This window comes from Lipophrys pholis, assembly GCF_963383615.2.
Source record: "Lipophrys pholis genome assembly, chromosome: 18".
Lineage (NCBI taxonomy): Eukaryota > Metazoa > Chordata > Actinopteri > Blenniiformes > Blenniidae > Lipophrys > Lipophrys pholis.
The window spans coordinates 9,260,193-9,281,111 of NC_137646.1; the positions used below are offsets into that span (position 1 = coordinate 9,260,193).

General features: G+C 43.3%; 1 protein-coding gene across 1 annotated transcript in view; it reads right to left on the reverse strand.

Moving 5' to 3' along the window:
* Positions 1 to 20,919, reverse strand: part of afap1 (actin filament associated protein 1) — a 67,377-nt gene that overhangs the window by 14,458 nt on the left and 32,000 nt on the right. Inside the window, exons 4-8 of the mRNA XM_080486503.1 lie at positions 12,801 to 12,909; positions 12,501 to 12,712; positions 12,242 to 12,421; positions 4,648 to 4,734; positions 2,635 to 2,710 (exon numbers count right to left, since the gene is read on the reverse strand). Coding sequence (XP_080342629.1) covers positions 2,635 to 2,710; positions 4,648 to 4,734; positions 12,242 to 12,421; positions 12,501 to 12,712; positions 12,801 to 12,909 — 664 coding nt within the window. The remainder of the gene's footprint in view (positions 1 to 2,634; positions 2,711 to 4,647; positions 4,735 to 12,241; positions 12,422 to 12,500; positions 12,713 to 12,800; positions 12,910 to 20,919) is intronic.

Consider the following 20,919-nt stretch of genomic DNA (forward strand, 5'->3'; position numbering starts at 1 on the left):
GTGTCTGTCAGTGTTTGGCTTCACTGTAATACCTGCAGCCTTTAAGATCTTTATTTCATTATCTTTACTTTAATATCAGCTGGGTCAAAACCAATGAAATAAAGTCCAGTCACCTGGACAGGTGAGGGCTGGTTCACCTGGTCTCCAGTCCATCACACGACAAACACGCAGAGACAGACCGCCCCAAACACGCACGCACGCGCACGCGCACACACGCACGCACACACACACACACACACACACACACACACACACACACACACACACACACACACACACACACACACACACACACACACACACACACACACACACACACACACACACACACACACAGGGAGGAAACCCTTCTCGGTATGCAGTGAAAGTGCTTCCCACTGCTTCACGCACCGCTTTATTCCCATTTGTTGATTTTCTCAACAGGTATTTGTTTCGCACTTAGTATGGTTAAAAAAGTAATATAATCTTATTCCAACAATGTTGTTTTATAGCACAAGTCCAGGAGAAAATCTCAAATCAAAGTCAAGTCTGAATGTTCTGACTTCTGCTTCATACTCGTAATGCTGAACATGCATAAAAAAGGCCTCACCTGGATTTGAACCGACAACAATCACAATATGAGGCGAGAGCATTAACCACTACTCCACAACCGAGAGTTTCCTTCAGAAATGATCGAAAACTTTCTCTCACACAACAAAAGAGTAGCCAGCTCACTTCACTGCAGCGTCTTGGACTGTAGAAACGAGGACACCCCGTGTTGATGTTGAGGAGACAATAAACAGAACGTCTTTGAGGGTGTCTTCAAATTACTTCATGACACCTCCATCCTCCAGGATTTCTGAGTTTGTTGTGCTATACCTGCTCATCTTAATGAAACAGTGGAACCAACCCTGAACAAATCAACAGCAGTTATTATTGATATAATTGCAAAAAATATCATTTTGCAGTTTGTACATTTTTGATCAGTATCCTCATGGCTAACTTAAATGAACAAATGATGTATGTATGTGTAAGTAGTCCAATTCAATGAATACAACAAACCAGGAAGTAACCAACTGGAAGATTGGATTTGGCTAAAACCCAACTGGGTCTGAGTTTAGAAATGGGCCGCTGGTGGGAAATCTGTTTCAGACAAGATGATGGAAAAATGACCCAATCTAAACGGACACAAATAAGCAAGTTGACAGGTGAAACGAGAGCTCCTTCCTGGAAGAATTGTGCCGGCTGAACAAACACACAGGAAATAATCCGACAACTTCTTTGTTTTGGCATGTGGGTCAGGAGGGGAAGACCCTCCCAGGGTAGAAACCAGAATAAATAAGGGCCAACGCTCATTCTTCAGGCTTGATGCGTTTCTAAAATACTGACCATTATAAAGGCTGCAGAAGCTTCTCTTTGGACATTATGAGGCTGAAGATAGGTATTCCCAGTAAAGTCCTGATGTCCACTTCACTTTCTGATAGCTGGACAGTACTTCAGGTACTTCATGTTTTATCTGGGAAATTTGACTCAACGTGTTCTCAAAATAACAATGAACCATCTGCAGATATTGAAACATTGCGCATCTGCTTGTGATGACTTCTTATTTTCATCTGTACGTATTTGAAGTGTTTTATTTTGTTGCCTTAGCTCATATTGTTTTTAGCACTTTGAGATATACTAATGTAAAGTGCCATAAAAATAAAATGCATTATTGTTATCATTATTAGAGTTGCGTCTTTATGACAGCACATTTTCTTTATGTGTTATGGACATGAGTCTGTTTATGTGAGCTCTGTAGTTGTCATAAATTATCTATGGTTAATTGATGTTTCACTCATCTATGAAGAGAATCTTGTGACAGTTTAAACAAAGCTGATGGAAGTGAACAATTAAAGTCTTTGCATGGGTACATCATTTCTTTTCAGACTCAACATTTAGAAATTGACGGTTTTCTTGTAGTCTACAGGTGAGACGAAAAAAAACAGGCTATGAAAACTAAAATGGCAAAAAGAGGCGAAAACTGCTGAACTGCTGAAATTATGTACTTGGTTAAAACTACCTAAATTAGTGAAAAAAATGTATGAAAAAAAAGTAAAATAGAGCACATGGCTAAAGTAACTGAATTACATTAAAAAAGCTAAAACATCTGAAACAGTTGAACATAAGAAACTATATGTAGTAACAACGGAGGAACTCAGTGTCATTATTTTGACTTAAACATCACTTCTCTAACAAAATGTACATTTCTACCATTTAGTACATCATCATCTGCATACAGGGAGAAATCTCTTCCATTCAGATCCTGAGTGGCCGTTATGATGTATAAAGACAGTTTAAATGCTCTTCAATGTTTCCTTCGTGGTTGCACCCACCACTGTTTACAGCATTCCTGGCCTTGCCATCTGTGATCAGTTTCAAACGGTTGATATCTGAATGTTAAACTTCACTGAAACAGAAACGATGCTGTTTCAGGTCGATAGTTGACCTGTGGAAGAGGGTCTGGATGTCTCATTGCGTCAACACCTGACTCTCATGCTTATGTCATTATTACCTTGTTGTAATCAGGTGTGCTGCACTCCTTTGAATGCTGAGCTGCTTCTGTTAGCAGCAGTCTCCTCCAATCAGAACAGAATGAGTTGCTGTTGCTCTCACCTTGGTCCTTGCAGTCACTGTGTCCGTTCTCGTGAGGAGCTTCGCCGTCTGAGCTGGGTCGGTCGCTCGATGCCTTCTAGCAGCAGCAAAGCAACACAGAAGATGGAAAGTACCACGTGAACAAACTCAAAAAAAAGAATTAACTCACCAACTGTCTAATTACGCAGTGAGAAAAACATTTAAGAACATCTGCAACCTGTTCCAGATGATTAATTAGATTGAGCGTGTGTTTGCTGTGCCAAGTTGAGAGAGGTTTGTCATTAAACATGCGCTGACGTAGCTCATTTTCCACCCAGAAACACACACATGATCCTCCAGCACACATACATGTGCCGTGTCTCCAGTGATCTTACACCCTTTTCCAAATGAAAAACCAAGAAAGTGCTCGTTTCCCTCCTGTGCCATATGGAAATGAGCGCTGTTTGGCAAACAACTTTTACTATCTGGCATTAATATGTCCTTTCATGCCAACAACAGACGCCTTTACGGGGTGAAGGTATATTTGCTAATGTTTATCAATTACTCCCCTTCATACTGCTGCCTCTTGGAGGCGCACAGATTTATTATAAAGCCCTGAGTCAGACTGGGTTTAGACAAAGTTTACTTTTGACTTGTGTGGGATCATTTACCACTTAACAACCAATCATGGATCAAATGTACTTTACAGAGGAGGCACTAACAGGACTCAACCACAGGGAATTATCACCCAATAATTCATCTGCAATGTTTAGATCATTCTCAGTTCATTGTCTTGACTTGATAATCAAACAAAAACAGTCAGATTCACTAAGACCAGGTCATTAGGATCAGGGGTTTAACTGGTCTGACCAAGTATCACGGTGCTAACCATTTTATAGGCTGAATATTGAAAGCCATCAGATTGTCAATCAGAGATTTAGTGAAAATTGAATTGAAACATAAAAAGTACCCAGAAGACAGACATTGCCAAGTTTCTTCAACATATCTCCTGTTTCCATGTACAGATTTCTTCCACCTCCAACTCCTCCAATGAAGTGCACTGTCTTCTGATTCTGGACAAGCATTGTCGATTTCACATCTACCCGTATTGCAATTTGAGTTATATCAGAACTCATTGCTGGCTACTGTCAAACAGTCCATCTTTTTCTTTGTGCATCTGGACGTTTGGATTCATTGTTCTCCTCAGAAAGTGAAGCATTTCACCTAAAACCCAGTTTTAAAGCACTGCACAACTAATTCTCCGGAAAAATGTGCTATTATTCTTCAGATTGCAAAGCTCCTTTGATACACTCATGCCTCTAGTACCACACAGGGAATAAAGCAGCTTCAACTCATGATGATGCCTCCACTATACTTTATGGCAGGCTGGTCTTTGCCTTTCTAGGAATTGGAACGAGGAGCAGTCACTATTTTCCACTTGGAAGTATCTCTAACTTTACCTCGTTGTGCCTTTCCTTCAGTATTGCTGTCCTCCTTGGCCTTAGCCTGCCGAGTGCTGCTGAGTTTAGTATGTGGTGTATTGAACTGGTTGAAAAGCAGCATAAAGCTCTTTCTGTGTGCTGCAGCTGTTTTAAACAAACTTCTCTCTGTACAGAAAGCTGCTAAACACATTGATGACAGTGAAACATGTTGAGCAACTACTGAAACTGGGATTTTAGGATGTTTGGCATTTATTATATAGCCTTTAGACTGGCTGTGTTTATGATTAGAGCAATTTGTCGGGACCAGCCCTCATGTCCTCACCACTGAGTGAGGAGAAGAACCCGGGAACAGGCAGCCTAGTTTATGCATATTTATTGGAGGGGCTTAGTTAAATTCTTCAAGTGCCAATAATTGATTCCAGGGTACATATAATGTTGTACACAAAATGAAAACATGTTCCCTTTCCGTTCGTTAATTAGCTTATTGCTCTTGTTCATCATTCTGATGGGCTAAATAAACTCCATATTCTACACTACAGATGTCCTTCATCTTTGATAGCTTTTCAGTTCAGAGCACACGCCAGAGAAATGCATCTGAGTTGGTGTTGTTTACCTTTTCCAGCTCGGGCTTGTGCACTGGTGATCCAGATCTCGATGGGTCCAAGTCAAAACTCCCATTAATGCATACTTCTCTCATCACCTGGAAAACACAAGGAAGCACAACATTAGCTAATGAGGCACTTTAGGTGAAGGTTGAAAGCCCACACTCGTACTGGGGAGGCCGGATCAGAGGAATGCTGGATCCTAACCCTGATGGAAGCCCATGGGTGGATCCCTCACTTCAAAATCCAAAAATATTTCCTTGCGTGAGTTCTACATAATTAAGCCGCTCATTGCTTCAGTCTAGCGAGCATGCCTGGGGTAATGTGTGCCACATGTACGGTGAACTCCCTCCCCGCTCACAACCCGTCATGCTACTGAATGGCAGCCAAAGATTGTAAGGCAATATTATCGGCCATGCAAGTGAAGGAGAGACAACAGGGGAGAGCGTGCATGCATGTGGTGTCTGCTGCTGTGGGAGTGGGAATGAGAGTGGGAATGAGAGTGGCAATGAGAGTGGCAATGGGTATGAGAGTGGGAGTGGGAATGAGAGTGGGAGTGGGAGTGGCAGTGGGTATGAGAGTGGGAGTGGGAATGAGAGTGGCAGTGGGAGTGACAGTGGAAATGAGAGTGGGAGTGGCAGTGGAAATGAGAGTGGGAGTGGCAGTGGGAGTAGAAATGAGAGTGGGAGTGGGTATGAGAGTGGGAGTGGCAGTGGGTATGAGAGTGGGAGTGGCAGTGGAAATGAGAGTGGGAGTGGGTATGAGAGTGGGAGTGGCAGTGGAAATGAGAGTGGGAGTGGGTATGAGAGTGGGAGTGGGTATGAGAGTGGGAGTGGCAGTGGGAGTGGGAGTGGCCGTGGGAATGAGAGTGGGATTGGGAGTGGGAGTGGGAGTGGCCGTGGGAATGAGAGTGGGATTGGGAGTGGGAGTGGGAATGAGCGTGGGAGTGGCAGTGATCAGGGTCTGCCACACACATTAGACACCAGAGAGTTTTCACTACATCACAAGAGACATTTACAATCCAGGCCAGCAGGGGTGAATGGGATCTGCCAGTGTGCATTACTGTGACCTCATTGGACTGGAGCGCTGGCAACGCTGCCGTCAGATCTGGCAACCCTTTGGTGACAGGGATATGTGTAGATGAGCAGTGGGTACTGGGAAATGAGATCGCAAACCGCTGTGTGCGCAAGTCGGCTAATGCACCCTGTGACACACACAAGAACTCCCCCCTCGTCTTCTCCACAGCATTCTGAACCATCTTTGGCTGTGCACAGCTCCTCAGCTCATTGGTTTTGGCTCGGAGAGAGCATAATTGGGTTTCGCGGGGGAAATGACAGGCTGTGGCTCCATGGGTTTGGCTGGGAAAGCGCCTCAGAGGCCAGGGAGCGGGACAGACAGCAACATCACGTCTATGTAGCGCTGAAAAGCTCTGTGCTGCACAGCCTGAGATGATGTATGACAAATTAAAGTGAGCAATGGGTGCTAATGTTGGGTAGTGAAACACCTTGTCCAATAAAGAAAACAACAATGTTGACTGACTAGTTTCTGCCAGGAGGTTTTTATACATGTCAAAAACTGGAATTGTTAACAATAACTGAGTAAAGGAAGTGAACCATGGACTTAAGAACTGATCAAACCTCCAGTGGGCAACAATAACTTGAACATGGTTACAAACATTTCAAAGGTTTTCAAGCAGTCTGCTGAACTCACACACGTTCAAGGCCAAGTGAGATGTTGAGCCAGTTTTTACCTGAGGTCAGACAGCTGGAGGTAAACAAAGCACAAAGAAGACAGAGCTCGTTACCCATCAGCTTCAGGTTCAAACGAAGCAAATTACAGCAGAAAGACAAAAGAAAGTTAACCTGGGGTTCAATAACTGGTCAATCCTCCTCCTGGGAACACGATTTTGAACCCAAGTCCTCCAGGAGATGTTGATTCGGGAATCTTGGCCAGCCGACCTTCCTGAGGTGTTTCAGCTTGGTCAGATTCTTAGATATCTGCTCAGAATTCTCCCACATCTCTGTTGGACTCAGCTTGATTGAGATTGGATGGTCCAATAAGTGGATCGTCTTTGTTTCAAAGTCATTTGGTCTCAGATTTAGTTCCTGGTTTGGTCTCAGTGTCATTGTATACTAACACATGACAGCTTCCTGCAGGATATGCTGGTAAACTTTGGATTTAATTAATAATTACTCAACATGATGGGAAGAGAAGAACCTGAGTCAACAGAGCAGCCCAAACCATGATGCTCCCTCCTCCCTACTTCATCATAGAGATGACGTTCTCATGTTTGCGGGTACTGCATTTGTACTGCAAGAATGTTTTCATGGTTGTACCTTTAATGGTCAGTGGACAGTTTGTGTTACTGTGGATGGGGTTAAGACCTGCAGCCTGAGATTACAGCCTCTTTACAGGCTGATGCGAATCAAACATTCTCGATGGCAGCTCTTGAGAGATCTCTTGTGAGTTTTAAATTACAAGCTGTATTTTTTACTATATTTATAGCTTCACACCTAGTTTCAAAGTGGTTTGAGTAGTTAGAGTAAAGGCTTTTTAATTCATCAACCTGTTACGAGTCATTAGCATCGACATTTTCCTTTTTCAAGCTAAATGACATTAAGCATTATAATGTTTGTGGGTTGCAGGTTAAATAGATTCCTTTTCATCTACCCACAGCATAAATGCAGATCGAATCAGGTCTGTGACCAATTCATGCTGAAAACTTCACATTATTTAGTTACCACTGTTTTGCAGTAACTGTCAAAATGCATCATCTCCAAAAGGGCATTTTACTGCTTTAACCGAATTGGAAAAGGACTGTTCATCCAACGACATGGCAGAATCAAAAACAAATTGGCCCTGATAATCACTTCATGCTCAAGGCTTTACTTCTCCGACTGTGTGTCATCGAGGGCTTTCTGTTTGAGGAATATTTGATCACTTCCAAAATAAGGAAGAAGACAGTTTGTCCACACTGCTGGTTAAACCTCAGCCTCAGGCTGCACTCATGAATCACTGATGCATGACAACTGAGGCATTCTTTTTTTGATTTACTTAGGCGGCATGTGTTAATGGTGTTTTCACTACAGATAATAATAACAGCAATCATCAAATCTATGGTTATTACATAATAAATGAGGATGGTCAATAACCATTTGCCATGAATTATAAGAGTAATTACTTCCTGTTAATGCCAAATATGGAGGCCGTCATCAGTAAAGGAAAGCCACACACTGATAACAGATGATGTGACGGAAGGATAGAGAGCAAACTGCAGTTCAAAGCTGAAAATCACTGAGTACATTCAACGTACTCTTTTCAACTTACTCTTGAACTGAAGACAAAGAAGAAATGACATGAGAAGGCCAAAAACAGATGAGGTTAAAAAAAACAAAAGAAGCAGAGACATCATATAGTATTTTTAGGAATCCCCACTGGAGAATGGACCCAGGACGGACATGTGTGCTCCATCAATGCATCATTAACAGTGAGCGTCTGGGAGAATCATTACTGTAACTAGCAGGCTTTGGACAGCCTCAGGTACTCTCCCAACTTTCTCTTTTCTTTCCTCCCTTCCTCCTCTCACTTCGAGGAAACTTTCCTCTTTCCAACTCTGATGTCTTTAATTTCCATGGCTGACTGGTTAAAACAAGACGTGTGTCTACAACCAACACAAGTTGCTCAGGTTGAGCAGCTCATTCAAGATGGAACATCAATGTGAGCTGTGGCAAGAAGGTCTGCTGTGTCTCCCAGCACACTGTCCAGAGCATGGAGGAGACACCAGGAGACAGACCAGTACACCAGGAGACGTGGAGGGGGGCGTAGGAGGGCAACAAGCCAGCAGCAGGACCGCTACCTCCTCATTTGAGCAAGAAGGAACAGGAGGAGCCCTGCAAGAGCCCTGCAAGATGACCTCCAGCAGGCCAAGAATGTGATGTTTCTGCTCAAACTGTCAGAAACAGACTTCACCGGGGTGCTATGAGGGCCCACGTCCACAAGGGGGGACTGTTCTTACAGCCCAACACCCCGCAGGGCCATTGGCATTTTTGCTGATGTTGGATCAGTCTGCAATGTGATTCTCCAATTTTATTTTGATAGGATCCCAAATCCAGACCTCAATGGGATAACAATTTTGATTTACATTGATCATTTTTATGTTATTTTGTTCTTAACGCACTCTACTAGATATTGAATAAAGACTTTCAACTGCAATGTTTCATTAATTGAGATTGAGGATGTGTTGTTTAGGTGTTTCCTTTATTTTTTTGAGCAGTGTTGGGCTCAAGATTCCATTGAACTCCTCTAGCAGTTTCTCCCCCCAGAGGGAGAGACACCAGAGTAGAAACACCAGGAACAATAATCAGGCAGTCAAACCACAGTGAGGAAGGCAGCAACCCTAGGAGGGCCGCACACCCCATGTTTGAAACCAATAGGAACTCAGCAGAGAATACAGAGCCCTCGCTGCCAGCCTCTCATTGGTCAAACCCGACCCGGACCCCGCGGGGGTCCGAAATTCAAAGTTGGTGAAACTGCCTTCAAACTAACTGCTCCTCACTTCTCAACCCGACCACCGAGCGAGACACACGTCTCTGCTGCCTCGGGACGGAAAGAGAGCACAAAGTGGAACCACAGAACCAGACCGAGGTTCAGCCCGCTGCACGAGCAGAACACCGTTTGGACGACTTCTTCTCTTCTTCTCTTTTCCTTTTTTTCTTTTTTTGGGGGATTCTAGGGATGCGAGCCAGCGTCCTCCCCCTTCAGCTGCCCCGCTGTCCACTCCTGCAGCTGAGCAAGGTCTCCGAATTCGGGACGCCGAATCTCGACCCGGTAACAACCAGTTACCGCTGCCTCACAGAACCGCACAGCACCACCCTGCTGCTGATAAGGCCGCAGCTACGCGGAGCTGCAGCAGCCTGCTTGTGAACACGAGTGAACGATGACGTTCATGTGCACCCTCGCAGTACGACCTCGGGTTCCCCACCACAGAAACCAGAGAATCGTGTGAGCTTCCAGAAGCTACTTCAATCTCTGTGTGGAGGAACTGGGGTTCGGAACCGAACCTCGCCAGAACTCTCTGTCCTTCTCTTCTCTCCCTCCTCCACTAACCCGACCCCCGTGCGTCCGCCGCCGCTCATCTTATCTGATGGAGATAAGCTCACACACATAGCCTCATTTAGCAACCAAACTGCTATCTGGTGCCACTAAACCACCTCCGCGCGGACACCAGAGTTCTGACTGCATGTCCCAACATCCAGTTAGAACTCCGTTAGAACTAGTTCTAGGAGTAAACCAACACCACAGCTGAATACACAACTGTGTAAAATGAGTGAGAATCTGTGTAACTTGAACTGAGTCAGTTTAGTAAAGAGAAACCAGACTGTAGAAATGTAATGTGATTAGCATTAGCAGACATGTCAAACTCATGTATTTCTATATGGAGAGCAATTTGATCTCAATTGGACAGTACCAGTCATAAAACAGCTTTTCAACCTATAAATCCGGACTATCCTCAGTGATAGTTTTAGTGTAAAGACAAACAGGTGACTTATAAAAAAAAGAAAAGAAAAGTAAGACAATTTCACCATGAGGTCATTGATCACAATGCTTAATACACTGGCGCTTTTCAACACTCATCTCTTTCATTTGACGTGTCTTTTGTTGTGTTCATGAATTGGAACTTATGAATTGCATTTGTGTTTTTTTGGCCCTTCAAAATAAAATTTCTTTGTAGACTCCAACATATCCAACATATAACTTGACAGCATAATTGGTATGAAGATGCAATTTGATGTTAACCAATGATTTTGTGGGTATTTGAATCAATAGACACAGGAAGTGGTGCCATTTTGCTAACCAACAGTGAGATTATCTCTCCGTCACCTCGTACTCAAGACCAGGCTCACAGTCAGCCGCTTTGTGTTTACAGGGCTGGTCCTGCTGCTGTCCAGCCAAAAAATATGAAATTAAGAGTTGAAATGAGAGAAGAAGAGATAGAATATCCAAACAGAAAGTCTGCGTCAGTGGTACACACCCATGGCTCAGCATCCCTGAGCTGCTCATGGAGGGTGTGAGCTCCGAACCTCCAGCCAACTGGAAGTCGTGACAAGAGACAAACTCCAAACTCAGATCCAGGCCCCTGATTAAAAAGCAGCAACAATCACTGCAGCTCTGACCAGTTTGGGAGGGACGAGGACTTGTATATTTTCACGGATCTGGTTACAAGGTGGAGCCGGCTCCATCTGGCATCAAGAGGTGGAAGAGAGGAAGCTGAGGATCGGTGCTTCCAACAGTTGCCTGGGGGGCAACGTTGCTTCACACATCAGTTTTTAAAAAGACCGGCCTGGGCTGAAGGAGGCTGCAGTGTGTACGTGATTCCAGAAAATATCACCGCACAACGCAAGAGGAAGGATCCAGAAATAGCAGACAATAGGCTGGGGAGAACAAAGAAAGAATTTCAGGAGATCCTCTGGGGGGCCAGAAGGGAGGAGGGTGAGGAGGAACACAGCCTGCAGGGTTTCTCTTAAAACCAAAGACCAGACGAGGCCAGATCTTCCCAGAGGTGTTGGCACCACACGAGCAACAAACAGACATAGGAGCTGAAAAGCAGAAAGCACTGGGGGGTTGGGGGGGCTGCAGATCCAGCTTAGAACCACGTTCAACACACTTTCAAGCTTTGGCAATGGAACATGAGAAGAAAAAGTATTCATATTTATTTCTTTATTGATCAGACATGGTCCTTTTGAAACAAATCCAAGCTTTTGAAATATGTTCCAGGTCTTTAAACAAAACCAAATCTAGAATGGACCCGTTCAAAACTTCCTCAAACTCGACCCAGACACTTGGAACTAGATTTATGCTGAACAAACCAGAAACCCAATATTTCAACGTATCTTCAAACGTGGAACTTTCAACTAGACCAGGACCAGACCAGACCCAGACCAACTCTTTTTAAACCAGACCTAACTCGACATGGACCGTTCAAACCAAACCCAGACCAGACCAGGACCAGGACCAGGACCAGGACCAGGACCAGGACCAGAACCAGGACCAGGACCAGGACCAGGACCAGGACCAGGACCAGGACCAGGACCAGGACCAGACCAGACCAGACCCTGACCCAGACCAGACTAGACACTCCTTAAACCAGATTATCAAAGGTGATCTGGATAAAAGACATCTGGACTCCAGCGTGTAGAACCAGACTCTTCAAATGACACCAGGAGGCTTTTATCCAGAACAAGACTCTTTGAAAGCAGACATGGACCCTTTTCAATGGGACCCAAACTGCATTCCAAACCAAACATCAGTGAGCCTCCAGGAATTGTCTGTATCAAGGAAAATCTCAATCCTTCCATAACTTCAGATGTATAAGACAGCACATCTTCAAGTTGTGGCTTCAAGTTCAACTCTTGATGAAGTAGATCAAACTAGAGCACTTAAAGAGGCAAAAGTCAATGTAGGACAATATTAGTGAACCCTGGATTAATGAGGCATGCACTGCACTAATGATGTAAAACCATTTCAGAACCAATTGACTTGTTTTAAATCTAAGAAGGTCCTTTCAGCTCTGTGTGTTTCTCTGTGTGGTTTTAGGGTTGGTGATACCTTGAGCCACTCCTCAGCTTGCTCTTTGCTCTGCACCGCCAGTACCAGAGCATCTGCCCCCTGGTGGTTGATCTTCAGCTCGTGCTTCTTCTTCTTGCCGTCTTTGGGGATGTGAGTGATGCTGCATCCGGACAGGGTGAGCTCCATCTGAGGGGTGTGGTCTTTGGAGGATTTGTAACACTGGAGAGAAAGAGAAGGGTTGACTTGGAGAACACATGGCACAGGCACCTGGTGTCAAACATCTGGAGCAGCTGCTCACCAGCAGTTTGTTGTCTTTGATGACACACAGCAGTTTGGTCCACTGGCCGAAGCGCTTCTTGCGCAGCAGAAACGCACAGATTCGGGCGTCCTTCACCAGGTCCATGGACGCCTCCTCAGATGGCCACTGGTGACGCATCTTCTGGCCCTTCCCATCCTCCTCTTCTTCATCGTATGACTCGTAGGAGCTGCTCATGGCGTCCGAGTCATAGTCTGAGAGGGTGAAGTGGGGAAATGTCAGTTAACTGTGGTTTTGTGTGGTGAACAAGTCGTCGTAGGCACCATTAAGTCAGTCACTTACTGGAAGTGATGTATTCAGGAGCTTTTCCAGGACTTAAAGGAACTGCTTCTTCATAATAGCCTTCTGGAAGAGAGGAGCTGGGCAGCGGAGGAGGACCGGTGTTGGGAGGCTGCAGAGAGAAGACAAGTGTGCACTGATTACTGACAGATCTTTTCACTTCTCAGCATCACATTTCAAACTCTTTGAACAGATTCTTGTGTCCCTCTCCTCTTCTAGAAACCAAGTCACTAAGAAAATATGAAGTGCTTATAATTCATGTCAACATCTTCAGTTTCTTCAGTGACGTGCTGCTGTGGAATGGCTGTTCATTAAGGTGACGGAGAAAAATGAGAAACAATTACACAATATAATGCTGTGGATCAGGTGGTACAGTCCACTGTCTCTAGTTCCATCACTGTCCATGTGTCTGAGTTTCTTACAGGACCTTTTATTTTCCAATGGTGTGTGTTGGTACCTTGTGTTTTTGTTATTCAAACAAGTTCTTAATAACTTACTGAGGCAAATAAAGTTTAAACAACAATGTTTGTTTATAAAAAAAACCATCTATCAAGTAATCAGGAAAATAATGGACAGATTAGTCGATTAGCAACAGAGTGGTTAGTTGCAGGCCCAGTTTATTTTCTTCTTGTAGTGTAAAGTTGATACTGGCCTTGTGGCTTACTCTCTTTACTCTCGCTGGAGGAGCAAAACCCAGGACTGTGTTCATAACTTGAAGTGCTGCAGCGTTTCTTTTCCACTAAATGCAGCTGAAACTACATTTGCTTTCACTTCTCATGCCTTGAAGCTCACTTTGGTGTGCACTGCTCTCTGGCTGCTCTCTATACACACTACAGCCACTTCCTGGCACAGGAGCAGAGGTAATGCTTTCAGGACCGTTTATAAGACCAGATTTCTTTTTAATATTTCTTCTGCAGACTCAATCTCATAACCAGTCCACACAGGCTGGAAGCCAGAGGCAGCCAACCTCAAACAGCCTGAAATGTTGTCAAACTATAAAGACCACACCAAGCCGCCTTACGGAAACCCCCTTTCATTTCTTTTTCACAATATTTACTGGTGGCGCCGAAGATTTTCCGGTGATAAAAAGGAAACACCATGGCTGTTATGAAACGCTGTGGACCAATGGTGGTTGCTGACCCAATCAAGCATCAGCGCTGCTGTGATGTCAGAGCGTGTTGCCGTAGCAACATTCATAAAAGGATCTGGCCGAGGTTCAGGCTTGATGGCTAACTTGTTCGGAGGGTAGAAAGTATGTGTCACGGCAGATGGCTGGATGGTGGACAGCTGGATAGTGGGAAGGCTGGACAGTGGGACGGCTGGATAGTGGGACGGCTGGATAGTGGGAAGGCTGGACAGTGGGACGGCTTGACAGTGGGACGGCTGGATAGTGGGACGGCTGGACAGTGGGACGGCTGGATAGTGGGAAAGCTGGGGAGAGCAGGACAGCTAGATGGCGGGACAGTGGGATGTCCAACGTCCTGGTCGCAGTACCGTAACTGTGGTATTCCTCTAATGGAAGATAAACCACCATGGGATTCAAAAAGGAGACATAGTTTACATGCAAATTTCTCCAAATGGTAGAACTGAACTATTTTCTCATTTTCACTCAATAAATGAACAAGGACAAGATGTTTCAGTAGAAATGTATTTTGATAGATGACAGATGAAAGGCTATAGGAGGTCTCTGCAACGTAAAAATATGATTATGGTCTCTTGCCCATACAGTTTATTGCTCTTTTAACTAGAGATAAGAAAATGAGATGTGTCCACATGAAAATCCAAGAAATACAAAAGGATTTTTCCCAAAATATACTTGAAGTATAAACTCTATTATGAAGGTACTTGCATTTTCTGCATTCAAAGCTTCTTTTCCCCTCTGTAGTTTACTGGGAAATTCATTTTCAGAAATAAGAATAAAGTTTATTGTGATCTTAGAACTACATTATTTGACATTCTCAGGCACACTCAGTTTGTTGAAGGTTGAATTGGGCCAATGAATCCAATGACTGCATCTGAAGTGATACTTTTACCTTTAGTTTCAGAGTTTTGTATTTTTTTTTCTAAAGATGAAAACAACCACTTTCACACACTCTGAGCATATAACATTTTTGAAATCTTTCTAATGGATTATTCAAAGCTATTTCTATTGAACTAAAGTTGGATTGAAGCCTGATAGAAGACAAATCCTGTTGCTGATGGCTGATAAACCGCAGACGTACCACACCACCTGAACCAACATCCATAAAAAATGTCTAAAACTCCCCATTCCTCCTCTGACTCGAACATCCATTTACTTTTTCTAATTTAGACGAGCAGCCACATTCTTCCTTGTCTCTTTGTTCATCTGTTTTCTATCACGGTTTCTACTGGTAATAAAACACAAATCATCTGGAGTCGAGCAGGAAACTTTCTAAACAGTCAAAAACTGTGTTGCTTCCTTATTCTTTGTGGCGAGTAACTGAAATTAGTAACTAGTGAAGATACTGAAGAAGCACTTCGCTAGTTTTGTTGTTGTTGCTGCTAATTGTTGTTATTAGTTATGAGTTATAACAAATTGAGGTTCTCTGTTTCAGGGACTAATTTTGTCTTTTAAATTTGTTGCAAATCCCTCTTCATTAACCCTCACAGTATTGCTACTTCATAAGTTATAGACGTGCTTTTGACTCTTATTAAACCGGTGCCACGTCCAATAAGTAAACCATTAACAATAGTTATTTTGAATGAAAATAGGTTTTCTTGTAAGTGTTACACTTTCCAAAGTCATTGCACTGGTGGGATCTGGCCTTATGTTTAACGCTCAGCTCCACCGACAGACGATTCACAGGAATGCAAGACTGACCTTTTGTTGCAGTTTAGTAGTCTAGTAACTAGTATTCCAACTTGTGGTGTATCGAGATGTTCCCGGCACGCTCCTGAGTGTCGGCTGAATATGGTTTAAAGTCCAATTTACCCAGGTAATGCTCCTGATCGTGTGAGCACATTGTTCCGTCTTTTAATGAACCATTTTAGCAGGATATCATGACCCAGAATTATGTTAAACTGGATTCACTGAACTCCAATGGCCTCCAGTCACAGATCTCAGGCCGACGTACGTCAATACGGAGAAATGGTTCATAGCACCTTATTGACTTGTCCCCTTAAGAAGAAGCTCTGAAGGAAAACTGAGATTTAAGACCCCATTTGGGTGTCCGGCAATGGTGCTTGGAGCCAACGAAAACGCAACTTTATGAAAATGCTCAGGCTCCTTCGTCGTGTAAACAGGCACCAGGCGGACACTAGAATGTCCGTGTTTTCCTGTTGTTAGGGTTTAGAGCCCATTGTTCTCTGCTGCATGTGTGTGTGTGTGTGTGTGTGTGTGTGTGTGTGTGTGTGTGTGTGTGTGTGTGTGTGTGTGTGTGTGTGTGTGTGGTTTTATTACAAAAACAAACAACAGCACCAACTAGTGGTCTGGCATGCCAACTACATCGTTTTCAGAACATTGGCGTGGAAAAGTGACTTTTCTGAAACGAGAACACAAACACGATGCGTTTTCCCTTGATGCGTCGTTGTGTAAAGGGGCCTGAAGACTTTCATGGTTCAGTTTCCTCCTTCCTCTTTTTTTGATCCAGGCCTCGAGCTGAAACCTTATCGTATCTCCTTGGGAGAAAAAACAGCGGTTTGGTGAACTCATTTCTTGGCAAGCCCAGTATCTCCTTACTAATCTCAAGCACCGCCAGCGTTCTCCTCCCTACCCCTGCACCGAAAAGGGAAAAAACACTTCCCTGGAGAGGGAGACGGAGGGAAAATGAAGCAGAATGAAAGCACTCAGCCTGGACAGGGAAACAATGAGGTCCAGCAGCAGGTCCAAGAAGTTGATATGGATTTGGTGGAAATGGACTTGTTTGCACGGGTAGAATCAGATATTTGATCTGGGGGCTGAAGCTCTTTATCTCAGTTCACAAGAACTTCCCTTTGATATATTTTCAACAACACTAAAACCATTAATAATCCTGCAGAAGCCAATTGTTTGGGGAAGCTGAATACATTACAGAAAATCTGACACCACTGCTCTGCTATGTACTGAAGCTTCGACACACTGGGGTCAGGACAGGGTGTGTTAGTGCACACACACACTGTTTTGATGCCCCAACATAACATGGACGGTGGTTCACTGACCGACAACACAAGCTGCCCCATCAATAACAACACAAGTAGACTTACAAACTTGAATCGATTCACTTCGTCTGTTTTCAAAATATTCACCTCGTGTTTTTATATGGCAGATTTCTATTAGCACAACTCTAGAAGAGACAAGAGTCTGAGTGGAGGTCCTACTCAGGTGGGTGGGGGGTCGCCTCACATTAGAGGTCCAACAGGTACACAACCATTAACCTTGGTAAAGAAAACAGGAGGAACATTACCAAATGATTAGCTGCAAAACAAAGTAGAATTTTTAGTTTTTGACAAAACCAAGGTCACCACAAGTTTTAACAGCTTCTTGTTGAGGATCAAAGAAACTAAATTATGATTCAAGAGTGAAAATAGTCAAGCAAGAAAATAACTCAATTGATTAGATTGAAATGCTGAAAATAAACCCAAAAAGTTTAGAAAAGAGACGATGGCAAGTGACAGTAAAGTATAAATAAAATCCCAAGATGATAGTGGAATTATCACAGGCTCGATGTTGAAACTATTGTCAAAATGCCTCTCAAATAATAACAAATGTTTAAAATCGACACTAAGTTTTGATTAAACTGTATGCCAGATACTGTAGTATTGTCAAGAGTTCAGTTAAAATATGAAAGACAATGTTGAGATCTGGAGAATCACAATGAAGTCAAAAGAAGACAAAATGAAAGCAAAATCTCAAAAAGAAAGTTCCCCAACATTTTGATAATAAATGCATTATGTATTAGGTTGTAGGATGAAATTCTGGCTTCAAAGTCAAAATATTCAGACATTTGACAACAGAGAGTTACAATTAACAAGACATTTTTAGAAAAATTATATATTTTTTTAAATTACACGCTTTGAAAATACCATCAGATACTATTTGTAGATTTGTGTCTTTATAATGGATTAAATCAAGCAGATATAAGAATTATTGGTACTAAAAATATTCCTTGCAAAGGTGTTCACAGTTTCAGGCTTTCATCAGAATGCTGAAAGTACAGCCTGTAAAACACAAACACAGAGAAACTCCTGACTCCTATTAGGAGTGGAAAAGGTCTGCTGCAGCCTCCTGACAAGAATACATTTCTGCTCCCAGCACTGAGAGCAGCCTGTCCAGGTCATGTTCATGGATGCAGATCAGAAATGCCAGAATTCCACAGGCATAATGTGTAATTAGGTGGTGGTGAAGAAGTCCTGACCTTGGTTTGGATACTTGGAGTGGGAGGTTTGTCTGCAAGCTCCAGCAGCTGCACTAAAACTCACGTCTACACATTTATGCCGAGGATCCCATTTTGGCCTTGAGTAGGAGGAGCGGACCTGGATAAATGTTGGTGCCACGGTGCCAGTGGGACGCTGGAATGGACAAACTGAGTGGACACTGGACAGCCGCTCCCTCAGGAAATGATTCAGGAAGGAGAAACTACGTTTCCCACCATTCTACGGCAGTGGTGAGTAATTTTACACAAGAAATATTTGGACTGAACAAAACCTTCAAAATCCATGCATAGCATATATGAACACTCATTTTAAGAGTGTGTAGAGCAGGGGTGTCAAAGATCGGGCCCGTGGGCCAAAACCGGCCTGCAACAGGCTCCAATCCGGCCCGGACAAAGAGCCGACAACACTGAGACCCGAGCTGAGGTACTGGTGATGCTGCCATGAACGCTAGCTCCTTCATACCAAACTGGCCTCAACGCCACGCTGTCAGTTGGAAGAACACCATAATGCAACAGCTACAGGAGAGTTTGGGACATTTCACTGTATTTTACACCAGGTTTCATTAAAATAGGCTTCATGTTGAGATTGGAGTCACTTTCTGTAGTAATAGTTTTTTGTAAATATAGATATTTTCGTCACGTACAATGTGCGCCACAACAAAGAAAAACCTTAATGTTTAAATTTGAAGATTATGGCACTATTTTACTGGTCCAACTGACCCAGGATAAATCTGGGCTGAATGTGTTGGACACCCCAGGTATAGAGGGTGATTCAATTCTTGGTGATTTGCCACAGGCCAGTTAGGGAAAACCACAGGACCACGTACTGCCAATGAGCCACACATTGACCAGGTTTATCCCAGAAGAATGAACCAATGCCTTCTTCAGTAAGAATTGAGATGTATAATCCTGGATGAAAGACCATATTAAACTTTGTAATTCATAACTTTTAAGTTATTTTCTTCAATCTTGGGAGTTATATAAGATACTAAAAGTAGCACCACATACGCATGTACACACTCTGAGAACAATCAGATCTATTAAATTCATGCTCTTCCAAAAACATTGACCATCAATGTCCAACAGCGACACATCTGGATCAACTCAAACAAAGAAAGCAGATGCCTCTTTAACAGAAAAACACAAGTGCAGCAGAGCCTTTGACGAGCGGACCCTAAAAAAGCGGGAACCCTGTATTGAGCGGACACACCGCTGTGCACACACACAGGTTTTACCTGTTAACACAGAATTTAACTGCTAACACACCTTAATGAGCCGACAACCTGCCAAACGCAGAAAATGGACAAGTTTTGCTGGCAAACTTCAAGCTGAGCGACACTAAAAGGGCCAAAACACTTGGGCTGGACACGATTACCTGAAAAAATAAATAACATTTTATATATATATACATATATACACACACACACACACACACACACACACACACACACACACACACACACACACACACACACACACACACACACACACACACACACACACACACACACACACACATATATATATTCTTTCATGATCACGGCTCTTTCCTGCCCAGGAGGCGACGGAGCGCTGTTACTGCACACTACCAAAGCAAGCTATGCTCTTAGTATTAGCACAAATGGCCAACAGGTAACCGAGAGCTGAATCAGAGAGCATTCAACACCATGGATGAATCCATCTGTCAAGTTTAATAGGAGCATTTTGAATCTAAACAACACTGTAACCTACACGAAGGGGCTGAAAACAAGAATTTAGTACATTAGGTACCAAACATAAGTGGAGCTAACCATGTCAATAGTGGACATTTATTCTCCAATAGTAAATCTAGTGATGTGTAGGATGTATTTGTAAATACGTGTTTTTTTGTGTGGAGATTTTTGGGTATTTTTACTAATTTCAAATTACCTGAAACTAACAAACTGGATGCAAACGATCCCGTCAAAGTTGATCTTTTATCTGCAAATGTTGCCTTCATTTGTTATTGAACCATACAGTATAATATTGAAATAGCTATTTCAGGTTTCAATAAGATTTCTTCAAACTGAACAGTGATTACTTCTATGTGTTAATGAAAAATGTGAAATGTTGCAAAGACCTTCACATTCTCCAGGGAAGATTAATGGGCGAAGGCTTGCTTGAGGCTTTATTTGTTCAGAGAAAGGCTTTGCTGAGAAAAGTGTTCCTTTCTCATACCATCCTGCCTCAGAGTGACACACTTTCACATCTGGGAGCTGCCCAGCGTAACCACAGCCTTCCACCATCAGCCTCCGGTTGCCTTTCCACTTGTACAACTGGAGGTTAAGTTCCTAACCCAAGGTCACCAACATGGTGGTTATTTGAAAAAAGAGGAGGAGAGCTGCTCTTTCACCAGATCTGTGCCCCTGGTACCACCATGCTCTGCTCTATGCTACTTCTCAATACTCAACAGTAGTTGAAGCACCTTCAGCAGCAATGAAGCCGGCTTCAATCGAGTTCAACTGGTGGAGAAACACCATGACATTATGCTCTAGGACAGTGGTATCCCATCCATTTTGCACCATGGACAGTTTTAAGCACCACGGACCGGCAGGAAGGTGTATGAAGGGAGGTCACACACATCACAAAACCCAATAAACTGCGTCATGTGTAATTCATTTATTACACATACAATGTAAATAACATTCTTATTCTATATAATGTGCTTTCATTTCTGTATTTATTATAACAGACTCAGTGGAGTACTAAGCTTGTTTCCATCTGGTTCTCAT